This window comes from Chiloscyllium punctatum, chromosome 29 (assembly GCF_047496795.1).
Source record: "Chiloscyllium punctatum isolate Juve2018m chromosome 29, sChiPun1.3, whole genome shotgun sequence".
In the NCBI taxonomy this organism is placed as follows: domain Eukaryota; kingdom Metazoa; phylum Chordata; class Chondrichthyes; order Orectolobiformes; family Hemiscylliidae; genus Chiloscyllium; species Chiloscyllium punctatum.
Window position 1 is genome coordinate 71,914,308 of NC_092767.1, and position 20,359 is coordinate 71,934,666.

General features: G+C 48.0%; 1 protein-coding gene across 3 annotated transcripts in view; it reads left to right on the plus strand.

Moving 5' to 3' along the window:
- prkd2 (protein kinase D2) overlaps positions 1–20,359 on the plus strand; it is a 116,913-nt gene that overhangs the window by 81,459 nt on the left and 15,095 nt on the right. For 2 of the 3 annotated variants that reach the window (XM_072549377.1, XM_072549379.1), the window contains 6 exons: positions 9,099–9,256; positions 11,592–11,799; positions 13,401–13,478; positions 15,015–15,186; positions 17,222–17,345; positions 18,754–18,831. In XM_072549377.1, coding sequence (XP_072405478.1) covers positions 9,099–9,256; positions 11,592–11,799; positions 13,401–13,478; positions 15,015–15,186; positions 17,222–17,345; positions 18,754–18,831 — 818 coding nt within the window. The remainder of the gene's footprint in view (positions 1–9,098; positions 9,257–11,591; positions 11,800–13,400; positions 13,479–15,014; positions 15,187–17,221; positions 17,346–18,753; positions 18,832–20,359) is intronic. The other variant, XM_072549378.1, reaches the window with a different exon arrangement.

A 20,359-nucleotide genomic window follows, 5' to 3' on the forward strand; every position in this document is an offset into this window, starting at 1 on the left:
AGTAACCTGCAAAACAGTCAGGATAGAAGCAATGATTTGGAGGTGATGGTGTTGGACTGGGGTGAACCGAGTTTAAAAGTTAATTTAATTAAGGGTAGAAGTAAAGAAGTCCTGAGTAGGAGAAAAGCTCTAGAAACAGATGACTATGGAAAAGGAGTTTCAGGAAGCTGTGGTAAGAAATAAGTGAGCGGTGTTAAAAGTTTCAGGATCTCCAGTAGAGGTGTTAACTAAAGAAATTGCATTATGTGATTGGAGGAGTTTGTTAAAGCAAACCAGTTACAGCCATATCCACTGAACAAGGAACCTTAATTTGTTCAATGACACTTGAGTATCTGTAAAGTCTTGCTGAGAGGAAAAGGGTTGAACCTTTATTTCTGATATTTGGAATAAGGTTATTTCATATAATTCTTGAATAGTGTAGTTCATGTTTCGTTTACTGTTGTGTGTAATTAATGTTGCGCTTTTGCCAAAAGTACATTGGTAGCCTCTTGTGAGTGTGCTCAGTGACTGACCGCCATAATAAACAAAGAGCAAACCAGGTTTGTCCAGTATTCCCACCAGCTGGGATTCCCTCTTCACTGTGTCCCATCAAAAACACTGAAGAGGTACTGCATGGATTCAGACACTGAGTGAAACTCCACGTTGTGTCTGATGGTAGAGGTTGTAGAAAAATGTTGCCAGGTTGGGATGGATCTTTTGAGAATGCTGGCGGCCTTTCTTTGGCAGTGGGCCCGGTCGATGGATTCTGTTGATAGTAGGTTGGCCTTTGGGATTGTCTGGGCTGAGTTGTTCACACTCTGTAACGGTCTCCAATCTTGAACAGTACAGTTGCCATACCAGGTAGTGACACATCCAGACAGAATGCTCTCGATGGCGCACCTATAAAAGTTGTTAAGGGTATTCGCCGTCATGCCAAATTTCCTCAGCTGCCTGAGGAAGAAGAGATGTTGGGCCTTTGTAACCAGTGCGGAGAAAGTGAGGACTGCAGATGCTGGAGATCAGAGCTGAAAAAGGGCTGATGCCTGAAAGGTCGATTCTCCTGCTCCTTTGATGCTGCCTGACCTGCTGCGCTTTTGTCCAGCAACACATTTTTCAGCTTTGTAACCAGTGCGTCCATATGAAGAGTCCAGGAATGTTTGTTGTGGATAACCACTCCCAGGAGCTTAACACTCCACTCATTCCACCTCTGTGCTGTTAATGTGTAGGGGGCATGAGTAACATCCCGCCGAAAGTCAAAAATGAGTTCCTTGGTTTTGCAGGCATTGAGAGCTAGGTTGTTCTCAGTGCACTATTTTTCCAGGTCTTCAACCTCCTGTCTGTAGTCTGTTTCGTCGCCATCTAAGATTCGACTGACTATGGTGGTGTTACCAGCGAACTTGTAAATGGCATTAGACTGGTATTTGGCAACGCAGTCACAGGTATACAGTGAGTACAGTAGGGGGCTGAGTATGCACCCCTGGGGGGCTCTAGTGCTGAGAGTTAGTGAGGATGAAATATTGTCCCCAATCTTCTCTGGTTGTGGCCTGTGGGTCAGGAAACTGAGTATCTGTGGGAGGATTACTTGCTTCGGAAGCAATTGAGAGATGGTTTGCTCAGCTGATTCCCAGGATGAAGGGTCAGGTCTTGAGGAAAGTTTGAGCGGGTTGGGCGCATGCGTGTCGGAGTTTGAAAGAATGTGAGGTGATTTAGCATTTAGAGTCGTACAGCACAGAAACAGACTCTTCGGTCCAACCAGCCCATGCCGAACATAATCCCAAACTAAACCAGTCCCATCTGCCCATCTTCCTCCAAACCTTTCCTGTTCATGTACTTCTCCAAATGTCTTTTAAATGACTTTTAAAGATTGCACAGCCACCTCATGAAGGAGCAGCGCTCAGAAAGCTAGTGCTTCCAAATAAACCTGTTGGACTATAACCTGGTGTCGTGTGATTTTTAACTTTGTCCATCCCCAGCCCAACACTAGCTCCCCCACATCATGAAGGTTCTAAGAGGCGTGGATGGGCGAGAGATTGGAAGGATGTTCCCTGTCATGAAGGAATCTAGAACTAGGGGGCATAGTTTCAAAATATGGGATCTCCCATTAAGAGGGCGATGAGGAAGAGTTTCTCGTGAGATGGTTGTGTTTGAAATTCTCTTTCCCTGAGAGTAGTGAGGGCTCCATCATCAGTTTATTCGATGGTTTATTGGATTATGATGTGGAAGAGCCGGTGTTGGACTGGGGTGGACAAAGTTAAAGGTCACACGACACCAGGTTATTGTCCAACAGCTTTATTTGGAAGCACTAGCTTTCGCAGCACCGCTCCTGCATTAGCTAGCTACCTGATGAAGGAGCAGCGCTCTGAAAGCTAGTGCTTCCAAATAAACTGCTCGACTGTAACCTGGTGTTGTGTGATTTTTTTTAACGTTGTATTGGATTCCACACAGTACGGTGGCTGAGTGGTTAGCACAGCTGACTCACAGCACTGGGGACCCAGGTTTGATTCCACCCTTAGGCAACTGTCTGTGTGGGGTCTGCACGTTCTCCCTGTGTCTGCGTGAGTTTCATCCCGCAATCCAAAGATGTGCAGGCTAGGATTGGCCAGGCTAAATTGGTCCATAGTGTCCAGGGATGTGCAGGTTAGGTAGGTTAGCCATGGGAAGTGCAGGGTTACGGAGATGGGGTAAAGGTGGGGAGGTGGATGGATCTGGATGGGGGGGTTGGTGTGGATTCGTTGGGCCGAATGTCCTCCTTCCACATTTTAGTGACTGTATGATAGTACACAGAATTTTGGTGTATAAGAGGGTCGGAGGTTATGGGGAGCAGGCAATACAGTGTTGTTAAGACCATGACCAGACTGCCATGGCAAGTCAGACTCAAGGGGCAGAATGGCCTACACATCCTCTCTGTAGTGATTTTATTTAGGTGACCTATCTGAATGCCTTCTGCCAGGCCAGTATCTGCTGGCTTGTACCATTGGATGATTCAACCTTGGTCTACCTTGCTTTCCCAGCCTTGTTTTATACATTTTATGCCATTCACTTGGACGATTGGGGTGGGGGTGTAGTGGTAATGTCACTGGACAAGCCCAGGTTAACCTTCTTGGAACGTGGGTTTGAATCAATCATGGCAGATGGTGAGACTTGAATTCAATAATAAGTTGGCCCAATGACAACCCAGTAACCACTATTGATTAATGTAAAAACCCATCGAGATCAGTAATATCCTTTGTGGAATATTGTATAAAGTTCTGATTGCCACAAGACCAGACGGATGTGGAGGCTTTGGAGACGGTGCAGAAACAGTTTAAGTTGCCTGGTATGGATTTTATTAGCTACGAGAGGAGTTTGGACAAACTCAGTTTGTTTTCCCTTAAATGTCGAAGGATGAAGGGTGACCTAATAGAAGCTTTCAAAAATAGATTCATAGAATCCCTGCAGTATGGATTCAGCAGGCCATTCAGCCCATCGAGTCCACACCAACCCATTGAAGAGCATCCCACCCTATTTCTACATTACTGAAAACTACAGGGCAATTTCCCAAGGCCAATGCACCCTAACCTGTACATCCCTGTACACTATGGGACAATTCCCCATGGTCCAATCCACCCTAACCTGCATATCGGTAGACTGAGGGAGGAAACACCCACAGACAATGTGCAAACTCCACACAAGACAGTCACCCAGGGGTGGAATTGGACCCAGATCCCCGGTGCCATGAGGCAGCAGTACTAACCACTGAGTCATCAATGGATAATTGGAGTCTTTTTTTCCAGGGTAGAAATTAATAGGAGACATAGGGTTAAGGTAAAAGGGGGTAAGTTTAAAGAAGATGTGAGAGGCAGTTTTTTTTTTCCCACACAGAAGGTGTTAAGTGCCTGTAATGCGCTGCCAGAGGACATCTTAGTGGAGGTAGGTGCAATAGCAATGTTTGAGAGGCATCTTGACAGATACATGAATGGGCAGGGAATAGAGGGATACAGACCATGTAGGGGCAAAAGGCTTTTAGTTTAGAAAGGCATCATGTGTTGGTACAGAAATGGATGGGCCAAAGGGCCTGTGCTGCACGTTCTCTGTTCTTTGGGAGGAAATTTATTTTTGCCTATATGTGACTCCAGACCCATAGCACTGGGATTGGCTCTTAACAAGGGCAATGAATGCTACCAGAGATGCCCACATTCTCACATGTGTGAATGTTTTTTAAAAACTCTCTCTTTTAAGTCTTTGCTGTTTAAAAAAAACCCCTCCCCATCACCTTGCCACTGATTAAAATTTGATTAGCAGTCTGTTCTTGAACCCCGAATTTGAATTCTCGCTCCCCCACCCCCGTACCCTGCCAAATCCATAAATGTAGGCCGCTCTCCTGTACCGGTTCCTCATAGCCCTCTTGGAATCTCAACTGGCCATTTTGGTTTTGTAATGCAGCCTTGGGCTCCACCTGTTGGCAGAGTGTTGTACAGCGGATTGATGAACTGAGTCAGAGTCGAGAGCGTGGTGCTGGAAAAGCGCAGCAGGTCAGGCAGCATCCGAGGAGCAGGAGAAATAACGTTTCAGGCAAAAGCCCTTCATCAGGAATGGGCTTTTGTCTGAAACATCGATTCTCCTGCTCCTCGGATGCTGCCGGACTGGCTGTGCTTTTCCATCACCACACTCTCGACTCTGATCTCCAGCATCAGCAGTCCTCACTTTCTCTGAGATGAACTGAGTCAGTCATTTCCCAGCACTACCTGGCACCTACCCCCAGCTTGCCCGATCCTGTCCTAACTTGTTTCTGCAGGATTCACCTTGTTTCCTTTTTGTGATTTTTCCCAGCCTCATCCTGGTTTCGTATCCTGTGCTGTCATCATTTAAGATGGAAAAGGCTTTTCTTGGCTTCCCTTTTTATTCCAAACTTGGAAAGAACAGGACAGAGGCCTCAGGACAACTGAATATTGGATAATTATCCGAGAAGGTTGGGGGGAGGTGGGGGAGAGGTGGCATTGGGTAACTATGGTAGAGGTATAGCACTGATGCAACAGGCCGAAAGGCCTCAGTGTCTTAACGATTCTATGATCTTTCTATAAGGCCTTGGTGTGACATTGCAAAGCACCGGCATTTACCTAATGCTTCCATGTCCCAGTAGTGCCGTGTATAATCTCTGCCCACATTCCCAAATTCCTGAGGCTTGGGATCTGTGCAGACAGATGTGGAACAAGCACAAAACAGCCAGGGCTCATTCCACTCGTGAACTCCTTTCCCATGCCACTAGATCAGAAGCCTTTCGCTCCATTCCAGAAGCTTGTGTGCAATATCTGGGCTGATGCTCCCGGTGTCAGGACTGCAGGAGTGCTGCCCCATTGGGAGACTCTCTCCTTTGGCTGAGATATTAATTAAAGACTCTGTTGGGTAAAGTATTCCATGGGACTATTTTGCTGAAGAGCTGGAGAATCCTTCCTGGTGCCAGGGAGTCATTTATGGCCCCAAGTAAGGCTATTTTTCCCGTCGAGTCTATGCTAACTCTCCATGGAGGTATCCCATCAGTCCCACTTGAACCTGCAGGTCATGACAACCCTTTGGTTCTCTTGCACCCCGCCCCCCACCCCCGTCACCCCCAGCTGTTTCAGTTTTGCCATGACCGGAACTTTGTGTCCAAACTCTGGTATTGTCAGCTGTGACTGGAATTGTGATCAGGAAATTTAAAACTGTGACAGACTCTTCCAGTGGCAGTCCCACCAGTGGGGTATCTGCCGGGGGAGATGGCTCAATGCATCTGCATTCACAACTTGGTCTCCTGGAAAGTATTCCAACATGTAATTATATGCATTTAGTATTTGAGCCCATCACTGAATTCGGCCTGAAGCTATGGGCCGCACTGCCTTGTCTTTAAGTAGACCTAGCAGGACTTTGTGGTCCATTAATATTACAAATTTGTATCCGTAAAGGTATTGGTGGAACTTCCTGACCCTAAATATGGCCGTAGACCCCATTTACCACCCCCTGAGAAAAAGAACAGGAAATGACATCACTAAATCAAAGGAACGCAAACATATAAATAGTAAGCAGGAATCAGCAACAGTGCTTCACCCAGAGGCCCACTGAAGATGTTTCCTAATAGGGTGACGAAACATCTGGAAAGGAACCTTCCAGCTCAGCGAGCAAACCTACATCGAAATATGACCCCCCCCCCCCCCCCCCAAACCTACCTTGTCTATCTGGGTGTATTTATGCACTGCGTTACCTAAACTCCTAAATGCTATTGGGCGTTCCTATCCCTTGGGCCACCTATGAGCTAATATTACCTCGATGCTGTGCAGGTAGGCATCGCATGTCAATACCAGATCTCGCTTCTCCAGCAGTGAAACATGGTTTACTGTTGGTTTAACAGGTGAACTGTCCCGTTAGGCTTCACAATCAGTACGCCCAGCGCTGCCCGTTCCACAAACTGGGCTGGCTTTGATGATTCCCTCACTTTCCAGCCTCCTGATTTAGAACATAGAACATTCCAGCACGGTACAAGCCCTTCGGCCCTCCGTGTTGGGCCAACCTGTGGAACCAATCTGAAGCCCATCTAGCCTACACTATTTCATTCTCATCCATATGTTTATCCAATGGCCATTTAAATGCCCTTAAAGTTGGCAAGTCTACTACTGTTGCAGGCAGTGCGTTCCAGACCCCTATTACTCTCTGAGTAAAGAATCTACCTCTGACGCCTGTCCTATATCTATCATCCCTCGATTTAAAGCTATGTCCCCTTGTGCTAGCCATCACCATCAGAGGAAAAAGGCTCTCACTGTCCACCCTATCTAACCCTCTGATTATCTTGCATGTCTCTATTAAGTCACCTCTCAACTTTCTTCTCTCCAACAAAAACAGTCTCAAGTCTCTCAGCCTTTCCTCATAAGACCCTCCCCTCCATACCAGCCAACATCCTAATAAATCTCCTCTGCATCCTTTCCAAAGCTTCCACATCCTTTCTATAATGCGGTGACCAGGACTGTATGCAATACTCCAGGTGGGGCCGCACCAGAGATTTGTAACAGCTACAGCATTTCTGCCCGTGAGGCAGGTGGCGCCGAGCAGGCCTTGCAGAATCGTGGAATTACTTCCTGGTCAACATGCCAGCTGACCTTGGCTCCTTTGATAGACCCTCGACCTTCCTGAAGAACCTTCCGGTATTTAATTAGGACGTCAATTAGGCAGCCATTCTCTAATCAAAAAAGGTCGAGCCAGTCAAAGTGAATCTTTCTCAACCAATTTCACCCCATCAAGCTTGGGCCCAAACCTTTTACCAGAATCAGTGGGAACTGAACCAGCTGTTTCTCATAAGAGACCGGAACCGAAGTTGTACCTTTTTAATCTGTAAATGTTCCTGGGTATAGGCTCTCAGTCTGACCGAGGTCTCGAGCAAACTAAAGGGTTGGAGTCCAGAGCGAATTTTGTTAAAGACTGGTTCTGCAATCACTGATAGAGCCGCACTGGTATCGTCCTCCATTAGAACCGGGTCACCATTTCATCAGAGGTTTATTTCGATTGGTTCAGATTTGGATGTTGCTCAGCAATGTAACTGTTCCAGACCAGATGTAGGTGGGCTTTCCAGGGTGTGCACTCTCCAGCCTATGAGCTCTCTTACTCAGTTGAGGTCTAGTTGGACTCTTTTGCTGTCTTAAGTCCACACACCGGCAGCAACTGCCCACCTGCACCCTGCAGGGAATTTGAACTGTTTGGTTTTGTTTTGGGGCTGACCTAGAGTCCCTCTGTCCAGGATAATGTCCTGAGTGAGGCTGTGCAATTGCCTTTCCCCCCAAGTGGTGTCCCCCAAGCTCAGTCATATTGGCGAGGGTGCCCACTTCCATCGGAATACCCTGCAACTCATACGCTCCACTTGCTGCATTTTCCAACGATAAAGCCAGGTGTAGTGCCTGGTTCAAGTCCAGTTGGGTTTCAGCTGGTAGACACTTTTGCAAGGTTACATCATTAATGCCACATCCCAAACCATCTCAGCATCTCATTAAGAGTTAAACCAAAGTCGCATGCCTCTGCCAGGTCACCTTAAGCTCATCAAAAATCCCAATGTGGATTCCCCTAGTTGTTGAATTACCGAGTAAAACCAATAGCGTCCCAGAATTAGAGGCTTGGGGTCATAATATTCCATAACTAAATCCATCAACACTTAGTCATAGAGATGTACAGCATGGAAACAGACCCTTCGGTCCAACCCATCCATGCCGACCAGCTATCCCAACCCAATCTAGTACCACCTGCCAGCACCCGGGCCATATCCCTCCAAACCCTTCCTATTCATATAACCATCCAGATGCCCCTTAAATGTTGCAATTGTACCAGCCTCCACCACTTCCTCTGGCAGCTCATTGAAAGGTTTTGGTATCTGGTGCCTCAGGGAACATTAGACTCCAAATAACTGAACTAGCTGTGGGTCCACAAGCTGCCAAGAGAACTACTCGTTGCTTGTCATTTGTAGAGAAAAAATAACATTCTTTCCCTGTACAAGGCCTTGTCTTTGGCAGGATCAAAGGAATCAAGCTTCCCAAATAACAGCATGATGCCAGAAATACCTATCAAACTCAAAAGACAACAGTTGCGTGTGAATTTCTTCAGGAATGTCTCATGGCCATTGCAATAACTCCACAGAGGCTGGTATCCCGTCTCCCTTCATTTACATGTGGAGACTTCTTGACGCTGATCCTGCTCCCTCAGAGCCAGCTCCCAGAGTGAACAGAACCCCTGACCCTCCTGTTTCTATCTGTCAGCCAGGGCTCCCTGATTGGACCAGGTTAACAGTCCCAGTCAGGGAACTCAGATTCTATGAGGACCACTTGACTGACCCCATTCTGGTCACTATATATCTCATCGCCCTTTTAAGATGCCTCTTAAAATCCACCTTGTTGAACAAACGTTTGGACAATCCACCCAGTAACTCATGATGTGAGTCTTCGAAGGTTGCGCTTTGTAAATTGCTCCAGTGAAGTGCCTGGGTTTGGAGGTGCAACAGCAATGCAAAGTATTAGTTATGGCCTTCTTGTACCAGGGTTGGCTGGAGGAGGTGGGAGTAGACTTGTGGGGGGGGACTGGGGGGGAAACCCTGTGTGTAATGTCCTCCATGTTCTGTTCTATTTTGGAAACAGGTTGCGGACTGAACTACCACAAGAGGTGTGCGTTTAGCATCCCGAATAACTGCAGTGGGGCCAGAAAGAGGCGACTGTCCAACACCTCGCTGACAGGATCCATCAGCTCGCGATTGTCAGTCTCTGAGCTGCTCCTCACTTCACCAAGTGACACCCAGGTGGTAAACTGCTGAGTTATTAACACCATCATATCAACCCTGATCCTGTTTAACAGCTTGTTCTCCAATCCCTGTTGTGTTGTGTTTTAATCCTGGGAAAACCCCAATGCAGTGCATTTTGATACAGTCACACAGCACAGTCACAGGCCCTTCAGCCCAACTCGTCCATGCTGACTCAATATCCAAAGTTAATCTAGTCCCACTTGCCAGCACTTGGCCCCTATCCCTCTAACCCCTTCCTATTCATATACCCACCCAGATGCCTTTTAAATGTTGTAATTGTACCAGCCTCCACCACTTCCTCTGGCAGCTCATTCCACACACGTACCACCCTCTGGGTGAAAAGGTTACCCCTTAGGTCTCTTTAAAATGGTTCCTGTCTCACCTCAAAACTTTGCCCTCTAGTTTTGGATTCCCATGCCCTGGGGTAAAGACCTTGGCTATTCATCTTAACCATGCCCCTCATGATTTTATAAACCTCTATAAATATATTGTGGGCGGCATGGTGGCACAGTGGTTAGCACTGCTGCCTCACAGCGTCAGAGACCCGGGTTCAGTTCCCGCCTCAGTCGACTGACTGTGTGGAGTTTGCACGTTCTCCCCGTGTCTGCATGGGTTTACCTCCGGGTGCTCCGGTTCCCTCCCACAGTCCAAAAGATGTGCAGGGTCAGGTGAATTGGCCATGCTAAATTGCCCGTAGTGTTAGGTAAGGGGTAAATGTAGGGGAATGGGTGGGCTGCGCTTCGGCGGGTCGGTGTAGACTTGTTGGGCCGAAGGGCCTGTTTCCACACTGTAAGTCTAATCTAAAAAATCTAATAACGTCACCCCTCCACTTCCTATGCTCTGGGAGAGAGAGTCCTCGCCTGTCATTAAAACTCAAACCCTCCAATCCCGGCAACAATCCTGACTGATTTGATTGTGCCTTCATCTCCACTTTCCATCCCTTTCCCCTATAAATGTCGATTCCCTGGTTGGGTAAACATCCATCTAACTCGGCTGTGAATGTATGCACTGTCCCTCTACCTCCAATGCTTTGGCGAATCACAAAGACTAATGTTCCTCTGATCAAACATTGAGCATAACTTGAACTTGGCCCCAAAGGAGGACCTCATGGCAGATTTGGAAATGATGTCCTTTAACCGTACTTAACATTTTTGGATAATTCATGGAATCCCTACAGCATGGAAAGAGGCCATTTGGCCCATTGAGTCTGTATCAACCCTCCAAAGGCTGTCTTGCATAGCCCCAGCCCCATACCCTCCAACACTGCGTTTTCCATGGCTAGCTCACCTAGTCTGCACATCCCTGGACACAATGGAGCCACATAGCATGTCCAGTCAACCCTAACTTGCACATCTTTGGACTGTGGGAGGAAACCGGAGCATCCGGAGGATATCCATGCAAACACAGGGAGAATGTGCAAACTCCACAAGACAGCCACCCAAGGGTGGGATCGAATCCGGGTCCCTCGCGCTGTGAGGCAACAGTGCTAAGCTACCCCAAACATTTCCCACAGACAGATTGCTTTGAAGACTGATTTTATATTAGAAAACACAGCTGTTTTATACACAGTAAGATCCCCTAAGGATGTCTGAACAGTTGGTTTCCACTCTCTTTAAGTGCTGCTTGTGAGGGTATTGACAAATTATTGGATGAGAGTCTTTGTTTGGTACCTTAATGAACAATTGTGATGTCCGAAAGTGTGTTCTAATGATTTGATGCATTTTGGAGTCTTGCATGGTCAGTATCAGCCGGTTTACACAAACCAAGGTGGGTCGAATGTCTACATGGTGTTTTTTTTTGGTGTTTGCTCGAGCTGCATATTTGCCAGGGGTTTGAGAAAAAACATCCTTCACCACATTTGCCTTTTTCATTCACGGGATAAGGGCATTGCTGGCTAGGCCAGCATTTATTGCCCACCCCTAATTACCCAGACGGGGTTAAGAGACAACAACGTTGCTGAGTCACGTGTAGGCCCAGACCAGGTAAGGATGGCAGTTTCCTTCCCTAAAGGGCATTAGTGAACCCGATGGGTTTTCCCAAAAATCGACAATGAATTCCTGGTCATCATGAGAGACTTAATTCCAGGTTTTTATTGAACTGAAATTGTACCATCTGCTGTGGCGGGATTTGAACCCAGGTCCCCAAACCTTACCTGGTTCTCTGCATGAGCAGTCCAGCGATAATACCACAAAGTTGTTGCTTCTCTTAAATTTTGGAGGCTTGAAATTTTGGATCTTTAATGTCTGACCTTTTAAAAACTTTTCTCTTCCCAATCTTTCTCTGTCCATCTCCCTCGCCCTCTCCCTCTGGCTCTGGCTTTCTTAAAGTACAGAAGAGCTTGGTGGAAACAGTGTCTCTGAAGGAAAAGCGTCTGAACCTGGGCATCTACACGGGACGGCCGATTGAGCTGGACAAAATCTTCCTGTCAAAGGTCAAGGTTCCCCACACGTTTGCTGTGCACTCCTACACCCGGCCCACAGTCTGCCAGTTCTGCAAGAAATTGCTGAAGGGGCTGTTCCGTCAGGGGCTACAGTGCAAAGGTCAGTGCGCATTTGGCAGCTGGGGGATGTCTTAGGGCTTGCAATTCAAACGTTCTCCAATGTACACCTGAGGAAAGACCACAGGAGGGGAAGAGATACTCAGGAGAGGTGCTGGAGGCGAGAGTGAGGTGAGAGACAGGGAGGAGAGGTTATTGGTGATGGAAGAGGAGGGAGAGAGAGAGAGAGAGAGCGCGCGCGCGCGCGCGCGAGTGTGACCACCACAAAAAAAAACCCAACGTTTTGTTACATCAACCATCCAAAAGGTGTAGAGTTTTGATGAAGAGTTCAAGTTAGTTTTTAGTCACTCACAGGATGAGGGGTCGCTACTAGGCCAGCATTTATTGCCCATTAGGTGAAAGTGGGTACTGCAGATGCTGGAGATTAGAGTTAAGATTAGTGGTACTAGAAAAGCACAGCAGGTCAGGCAGCCTCAGAGGAACAGGGAAAATTGACCTTTCAGGCAAAAGCCCTTCATCAGGAACCTGATGAAAGGCTTTTGCCTGAAACATCAATTTTCCTGCTCCTCGGGTGCTGCCTGACCTGCTGTATTTATTGCCCATTGCCCAGTTAAGAGTCAACCACGTTGCTGTGGGTCTGGAGTCACGTGTAGGCCCAGACCAGGTAACGATAGCAGTTTCCTTCCCTAAAGGGCATTAATGACCCTGATGGGTTTTTACAAGAATCGACAATGGATTCATGGTCGTCATTAGGTAGATTTTTGAAGAGTAAGGAATAGATAAAGTGAAATTAGAACCATTGCACATAACCTCAAAAATAAAAAGGCTGTTTCCACTAGGGGGATGAAACTAGAACTACGGGGCTTAGCCTCAAAATAAGGGGGAGTGGGTTTGGGACTGAGCTGAGGAGGAACTTCTTCCCCCAGAGGGTTGTGAATCTGTGGAATTCCCCGCCCAGGGAAGCAGCTGAGGCTTCCTTGTTGAATGATTTTAAGGCAGAGATAGATTTTTGAACAGTAAAGGGATTAAGGGTGATAGTGAGCGGGCGGGTAAGTGGAGCTGAGTCCATGATAAAGATCAGTCATGATCTTATTGAATGGTAGGACATGCTTGAGGGGCCAGAGGGCCTACTCCTGCTCCTGGTTCTTATGATCCTATGTTTCAAATTCCAGATTTTGTTTTAACTAAATTCAAATTCCATCATTTGGTGTGGGGATTCAAACCCAGAGTCCCCAGGCTATTATCTGGATTACCCGGCCAGCCACAGTTTAGTTTGGGATTATGGGTCGGCATGGCCTGGTTGGACCGAAGGGTCTGTTTCTGTGCTGTGTGACTCTATCACTCGGCTGTTGCCTCTCCATTTTAACAAAATGAAGTACAGTCCATGTGCGTGAGGGTTCTGTTTCTGAGAATCTCTGAGTGATGAAATTCGCGAGTGCGGAGCTCATTTGAAAATAGGTTACAAATCGCAGATATGTGAGTTTTGCCTGCAAGTGGTGAATTTTGCCAAGTTTTTTTTTGGGCCACTGATTGGCGAATTCACGAATCGTGAACTGGCGGGTACCGAGGATTTACTGCGCGGCCTCTTCGTTAGGGGGTTGTGGTCTGACCTTCCGTTTGTTGTGTTTTCTCCCCAACCCACAGACTGCAAGTTCAACTGCCACAAACGATGCTCCGAGAAAGTGCCCAACGACTGCTTAGGCGAATCAATCGTCAATGGGGGTGAGAAGTGACTGTACTCCGTGCTTTCTGTTTGACTGGCTTTATGTGTGGGAAATCGTGTCTCATGAACTTGACTGAGTTATTTGAAGAAGTAACGAAGAGGATTGATGAGGGCAAGGAGGTGGATGTGATCAATTTAGACTTTAGTCAGGCGTTTGACAAGGTTCCTCGTGGTAGACTGGTGAGCAAGGTTAGATCTTGTGGAATACAGGGAGGACTAGCCATTTGGATACAGACCTGACTCAAAGGCAGAAGACCGAGGGTGGTGGTGGTGGAGGGTTGCTTTTCAGACTGGAGGCCTGTGGCTGGTGGAATGCCATACGGTGCGTTATTGGGTTAATTGCTTTTTGTCATATAAATGATTTGGATGTGAACGTAGGAGGTATAATTAGTAAATTTGCAGATGACACCAAAATTGGAGATGTAGTGGACAGTGAAGAAGGTTACCTCAGATTACAATGGGATCTTGATCAGATGGGCCAGTGGATTGAGGAGTGGCAGATGGAGTTTAATTTAGATAAATGTGAGGTGCTGCATTTTGGAAAGGCAAATCAGAGCAGGACTAGATTAGATATCTGCTGACCAGATACCCTAATCTAGTCCCATTTACGAGCAATCCCTCTAAATCTTTCCTATTCATGTACCCATCCAGATGCCTTTTAAATGTTGTAATTATACCAGCTTCCACACTTCCTCTGGCAGCTCATTCCATACACGTACCACCCTCTGCGTGAAAAGGTTGCCCCTAAGGTCCATTTTAAATCTTTCCCCCTCACCCTAAATGTATGCCCTCTAGTTCTGGACTCCACCCCAGGGAAAAGACCTTTTCTTTTTATCCTATCCATGCCCCTCATGATTTTATAAACCTCTATATGGTCACCCCTCAGTCTCCGATTCTCCAGGGAAAACAGCTTCAGTCTATTCAGCCTCTCCCTGTACCTCAAATCCTCCAACCCTGGAAATAGCCATGCAAATCTTTTCTGAACCCTTTCAAGTTTAACAATATCTTTCCCACGGCAGAGAATTGAACACAGTATTCCAAACGTGGCCTCACCAATGTCCTGTACAGTCGCAACATGACCTCCCAACTCCTGTACTCCATGCACTGACCAATAAAGGAAAGCATACCAAACGCCGCCTTCACTATCCCATCTACCTGCGACTCCACTTTCAAGGAGCTATGAACCTGCACTCCAAGGTGTCTTTGTTCAGCAACACTCCCCAGGACCTTATCATTAAACGTATAAGTCCCACCCTGATTTTCCTTTCCAAAATATGGCTCACATTTATCTAAATTAAACTGCATCTGCCACTCCTCAGTACAACTGATCAAGGTCCCGTTGTACTCTGAGGTAAATGTCTTTGTTGTCCACAGCACCTCCAGGCACCATGGCCTGTTGGCCTTTCTCCTGAATGAGAATCCTGGTCCATTCAGATTTAAGTGGCTAATTGATTTGGAACTGTTGAGGAATTTTCTGCTTTGTGAGGTCCTGATTCTGACTCGGGCGGAAGTTTTGAATCTCCAGTCCCTTTCAGATGTGATGAGCCCTGGCATTGATGTGGACGTAAATATGGAGGATGTTACAGACGACGGCGACGGGGACAAAACCCTGACCATGGACGACTTTGACGAATCACCCACCACCCCCAGCCACCGCTCGGAGAACGGTTACCCCGGCGACGACGACAGCCCCAACAGAATGATGAGGTAAATTGGCCGATGTGCTTCAGACGGGAAAGGGTTGTGTTGCTGTGGCGCTTTTGGAGGACCATTGGTATCCCAAAATGCTGTAGTGCCGGTTTTTGAAGTTTAGCCAGGGCTGGGAGGTGCAGAGCAAGATCCCACCCAGCAACATGCGGCTGATTACAGGTGAAGTTTTTTTTGTATGATGTTGGTTCGGCCAAACAGTATTGGTTTGGACGTGAGAAGTAGCCCCGTTGTTGGAATAGTTTTATTTAATTGGCTCGCACGATGTGACACTGACTGGGCCTACCTTTATTGTTAATCCTTATTTGTCCCTGGATGCACGGGCTCTCTGGGCTGTTTCACAGGGCAATTAAAAGTGGGTCATGTTGCTGTGGGTCTAGAGTCACATGTAGGCTGCACCAGGCAAGGACAACAGATTCTTCTCCTGAAAGACATTAACCAACCAGATGGGTCTTTACAAGATCCAGCAGCAGTTTCACGGTCATCGTTAGACTTTTAATTCTAGTGTTTTTTTTCCCACTCAATTCAAATTCCACCATCTGACCTGATCCTTGGAATAGGATGTGGGTCTATGGATTACTTGGATGAGAGTCATACAGCTGGAAACAGGCCCCTTTAGTCTAGCTCATCCATACTGATAAAGTTTCCCAAACTGAACTAGTCCCACTTGCCTGCATTTGGTCCATAATCCTCTAAACCTTTCCTATCCATGTCCCTATCCAAATATCTTTTCAATGTTGTAACTGTACCTGAATCTATCACTTCCCTCTGGCAGTTCATTCCACATATGAGCCACCCTCTGTGTGAAAACATTGCCCCTCAGATACCTTTCTCCTCTCACATTGAGCCTATGCCCTCGAGGTTTGGTCTCCCCTACCCTAGATCTTTGCTATTCATGTGCCCCTCTTGATTTTATAAACCTCTGTATGGTCACCCTCAACTTCCTATGCTCCTGTGAAAGAAATCCCGGCCTATCCAGCCTGTCCCTATAACTCAAACCCTCTAGTCCCCAGTAACATCCTGGTAAATCTTTTCTGAACCCTCTCCAACTTAATAATATCCTTCCTATCGCTGGGCAACTGGAACAGCGCACAGTCCTTCAAAAGTGGCCTCCCCAACATCCAGTACAACTTCACGTCTCAACTCCTATACTCAATGCTGTGAAGGCAAGCGTGTTAAACACCTTCCACGTCCCTGTCTACCTGTGACGCACTCTTTCGAAGAATGGTTAGTGACAACAGCACAATACACTCCAAAACAGTGTGAAAATCCACCCAGACGGTTAGGTAGGGCCTCAGTGCAACGTAGACAGAAGTGGGGACTGCAGATGCTGGAAGTTAGAGGCAAGATTAGAGTGGTGCTGGAAAAGCACAGCAGGTCAGGCAGCATTCGAGGAGCAGGAGAATCGACATTTCAGGCAGGAGCCCTTCATCAGCCCTCAATATAATGTCACCTCCAACAGTGTGGCATCCTTCAGTGCCAGTCTCGATTATTGTATTCTCACCCTAAAGTGGGACTTGAGCTCCCCTTCTCTCCCCCCCCCCCCCCCCCCCCCCCACTGCCGCAGAACCTCTGGAATTCAGAAGCGAGTGTCTACTCAGTGAGTGAAGGAGGGTAGTCATGGCCTAGTAACAGAGTGTGTGTGTGTGTGTGTGTGTGTGTGTGTTTTGGGGGGGGAGGCGGTGGGAAATTTGAATTCGGTAAATCCGGTCACCTTTGAATGTTGCTGTGGGGTAAAGGCCATGGGAGCTGTTTCAAAACTCCGGCTGGATTGCTGTCAGCCCTACACGTGACTCCAGTCCCACACTGGGTAACTGACTGCTCACCAGCATCTCAAATGGCCTAGCAAGCCAGCCACTTGGGAAGATGGCCCTCACTACAGTGATTGGGCTACTCTGAATGGATCGCTCCCCTCTTTCCCCCCCATCTCCTTTGCAGAATTGGTTGCTTTAAAACGAGTACATCGATTCTTTCTCGTTTTGTTTGGGAGGTGACAGGAATGGGGAATCTCTCACCTCCGTGTCTTCTCTTCCAGTGATCCCATGGCCAGCAACATCCCCCTGATGCGTGTGGTACAGTCTGTCAAGCAGACCAAGCGGAAATCCAGCACCACCCTGAAAGAGGGTTGGGTGGTTCACTACAGTAACAGGGATGCGCTGGTAAAAGGAACCTAGTCTGTCATATCGCGACCCGCTTCCCCCCTCCCCGCACCTTTGCTGGTTTTTACGGGGGGTGGGGGGTTTCACCTCGCTTCCCTTGCGTATGCCCCCCCCTTCCTGCCATTGGCATTTCCAGTCCCTCCCATAACCTGTGGTCTGGGGCATCAGGGCCAGGTCCATTGGAATGTCATCCAAGGGGTGGGGTCATTGGAATTCTCCCCAATGTGGAGGCAGTGAATCCACTGGAATCATTTCCAATTGGAGCCAAGGGGGTGGGGTGGGGGGTGGGGTGTGAGTGTCTCTGTGGGCTCCCCACTGGGTTTTCCATGACGCTGGCCCCCTCTGCCCTTCCTCATTCAGGTGCCAGTCAATGCAGTTACATTGGACCTAGCCCTTGGCTCCAATTGGAAATGATTCCAGTGGATTCACTGCCTCCCCATTGGGTAGAATTCCAATGGCCCCACCCCTTCCCTTGGATGACCTTCCAATGGACCCGGCTCTTTCCTGTCAGACAGAATGCCAGAGGATCCACCTTCCCTTAGGTAGCATTTCATTGGAATACTTCCCAGTGGCTTCCCTTTTTCTTGCATGGCTTTCCAGTGGATCTGTTCCTTTTCCATTGGATGGAATTTTGGTGGATCCTCCATCCCTGAGATGGTATTCCAGTAGACCAATACCTTTCCCTTTGGATAGAAATTCCAGTGGTTTTCCCTTCCCTTGGGTGGCATTCCAGTGAATCCACCCATTTTCTGTTGGATGGGATTCCAGTGGATCCCCCATTCTTTGGATGGCATTCCAGTGGATCCATTCCTTTTCCATTGGATAAAAATTTGGTGGATCCTCCATTCCTGGGATCAAAATTCCAATGGGCCCACCCCATTTCCTACTTGACAGAATGGATCCACCCATTTTCCATTGGGATATTTTCTGTCGTTTCCTTGGATGATGTTCCAGTGGATCAATTCTGTTTCCATTGGACAGAATTCCAGTGGATCCTCTGTGCCTTGGATGGCATTCCAGTGTATCCACCCCTTTACGATTTGACAGACTTCCAGTGGATCCATCCCTCTTCCATTGGATAGAGGTTTCATGGATCCTCCATACCTTTGATGGCATTCCGGCCAATCTGCACCTTTTCTTCTCAAAGTCAGAGTCAAGTGGATCCACTCCCTTCCCAGGGGCCCATCCTTTTCTCAATGGGTATAACTGCAGTAAATCCACTCCCTGTTGGATGGAAGGATCCACCCCCTTCCCATTGGAACCGATCCGCATTGAGCAGACGTCCAATGGATCCTCTCCATTTTCTCCTGTTGAGTTTGAGTTTGATGGGTCATTCTGTCTGTTGTGTCTTGTCCAAGCGGCTATTGCTCAGTGACCCACAGTTGCCTTCTCTCCTGCCTTCTTGCAGCGGAAGCGGCATTACTGGAGACTGGACTGCAAGTGCATCACCCTGTTTCACAATGACACCGGGAATAAGTATTACAAGGTAAGGCTTTTGTGTGTGAACGACAGTCTGCTTCAGACATTATAGGCTGAGTACGCCCATCGAGATGCAACATCTTGACGCCACTGAAACCTGGAGGGTTTAAGCGAGATTTACTGGAGGGGTGGAATGTGGATGATTGTTTTGTTTGAATAGTACAAGAAATTCACCAAGGCTGCATCTTCCGAAACTACGACCACTTCCATCTAGAAGGACAAGGGCAGCAGATACATGGGAACGTGGAACAAGATGCCCCCCACTCCATCCTGACTTGGAAATATACTGTCTTTCCTTCAGTGGGGGAACTTTTTCATGCAGTGGGTGGTACGTGTATGGAATGAGCTGCCAGAGGAAGTGGTAGAGGCTGGTACGAGACATTTGGATGGGTATATGAATAGGAAGGGTTTGGAGGGATATGGGCTGGGTGCTGGCAGGTGGGACTAGATTGGCTTGGGATATCTGGTTGGCATGGACGAGTTGGACCGAAGGGTCTGTTTCTGTGCTGCACATCTCTGACTCTAATTCCCTCCATAAGGGCATTGTGGGTCAACCCACAGCAGGTGGACTGCAAGAACGCCGCTCCCAGCACGTTCTCCAGGGGCAACTAGGGATGGGGATAAATGTTGACCCGGCCGGTGATGCCCACATCCCACCAGTCTATTGAAGAGAAATTGGGGATGGGCAGGTAATGCTAACCTGGTCATTGACCACCCCCCCCCCCCCCCCCCCCCCCCCCGCCCCCAGCATTCCACCACTGATTTCACAGGACACTACAGCAACTCAGTGAGGCTCCTTGTGAAAGTAAGTTCCAGAGGGCGCCGGGTACAAGGTCTGAGCACATTTGCAAATTCGCCATCCAGGTCACGCACCGTTCTGACTCTGAAATGTCGTTTTCCCCGGTTAGATTAGATTACTTTACAGTGTGGAAACAGGCCCTTCGGCCCAACAAGTCCACACCGCACCCGCCGAAGTGCAACCCACCCATACCCCTTACTTAACACTACGGGCAATTTAGCATGGCCAATTCACCTGACCTGCACATCTTTGGAGTGTGGGAGGAAACCAGAGCACCCGGAGGAAACCCACGCAGACACGGGGAGAACGTGCAAACTCCACACAGTCAGTCACCTGAGACAGGAATTGAACCCGGATCTCTGGCGCTGTGAGGCAGCAGTGCTAACCACTGTGCCACCGTGCCGCCCATACTTGGACAAAATCCAGCCTTCAGGAAATTTGTCCACCATGCACATGATCCCAGAGGCTGACTCAGCCCCAAGTTGTTAAAGGGATGGTGGTGCTGGGGCAGGGGAAGGAAGTCAATCACATTGATGCAGGAGTGGCTGGCGCTCTGGGGTTAGAGCTGAGCCATTTGTAGGGATTAGGAGAGGGAGCTTTACCATCTCTAATCTGGGCTGTGTGTGTCCTGGGATGTTGGATAAGGATATTGTGGAGGCAACCTCACCGTCTGTTTCAGAGAGTAGAGGGAGCTTTACTCGGTTTCAGAGAATAGAGAGAGTTTTACCTATGTTGG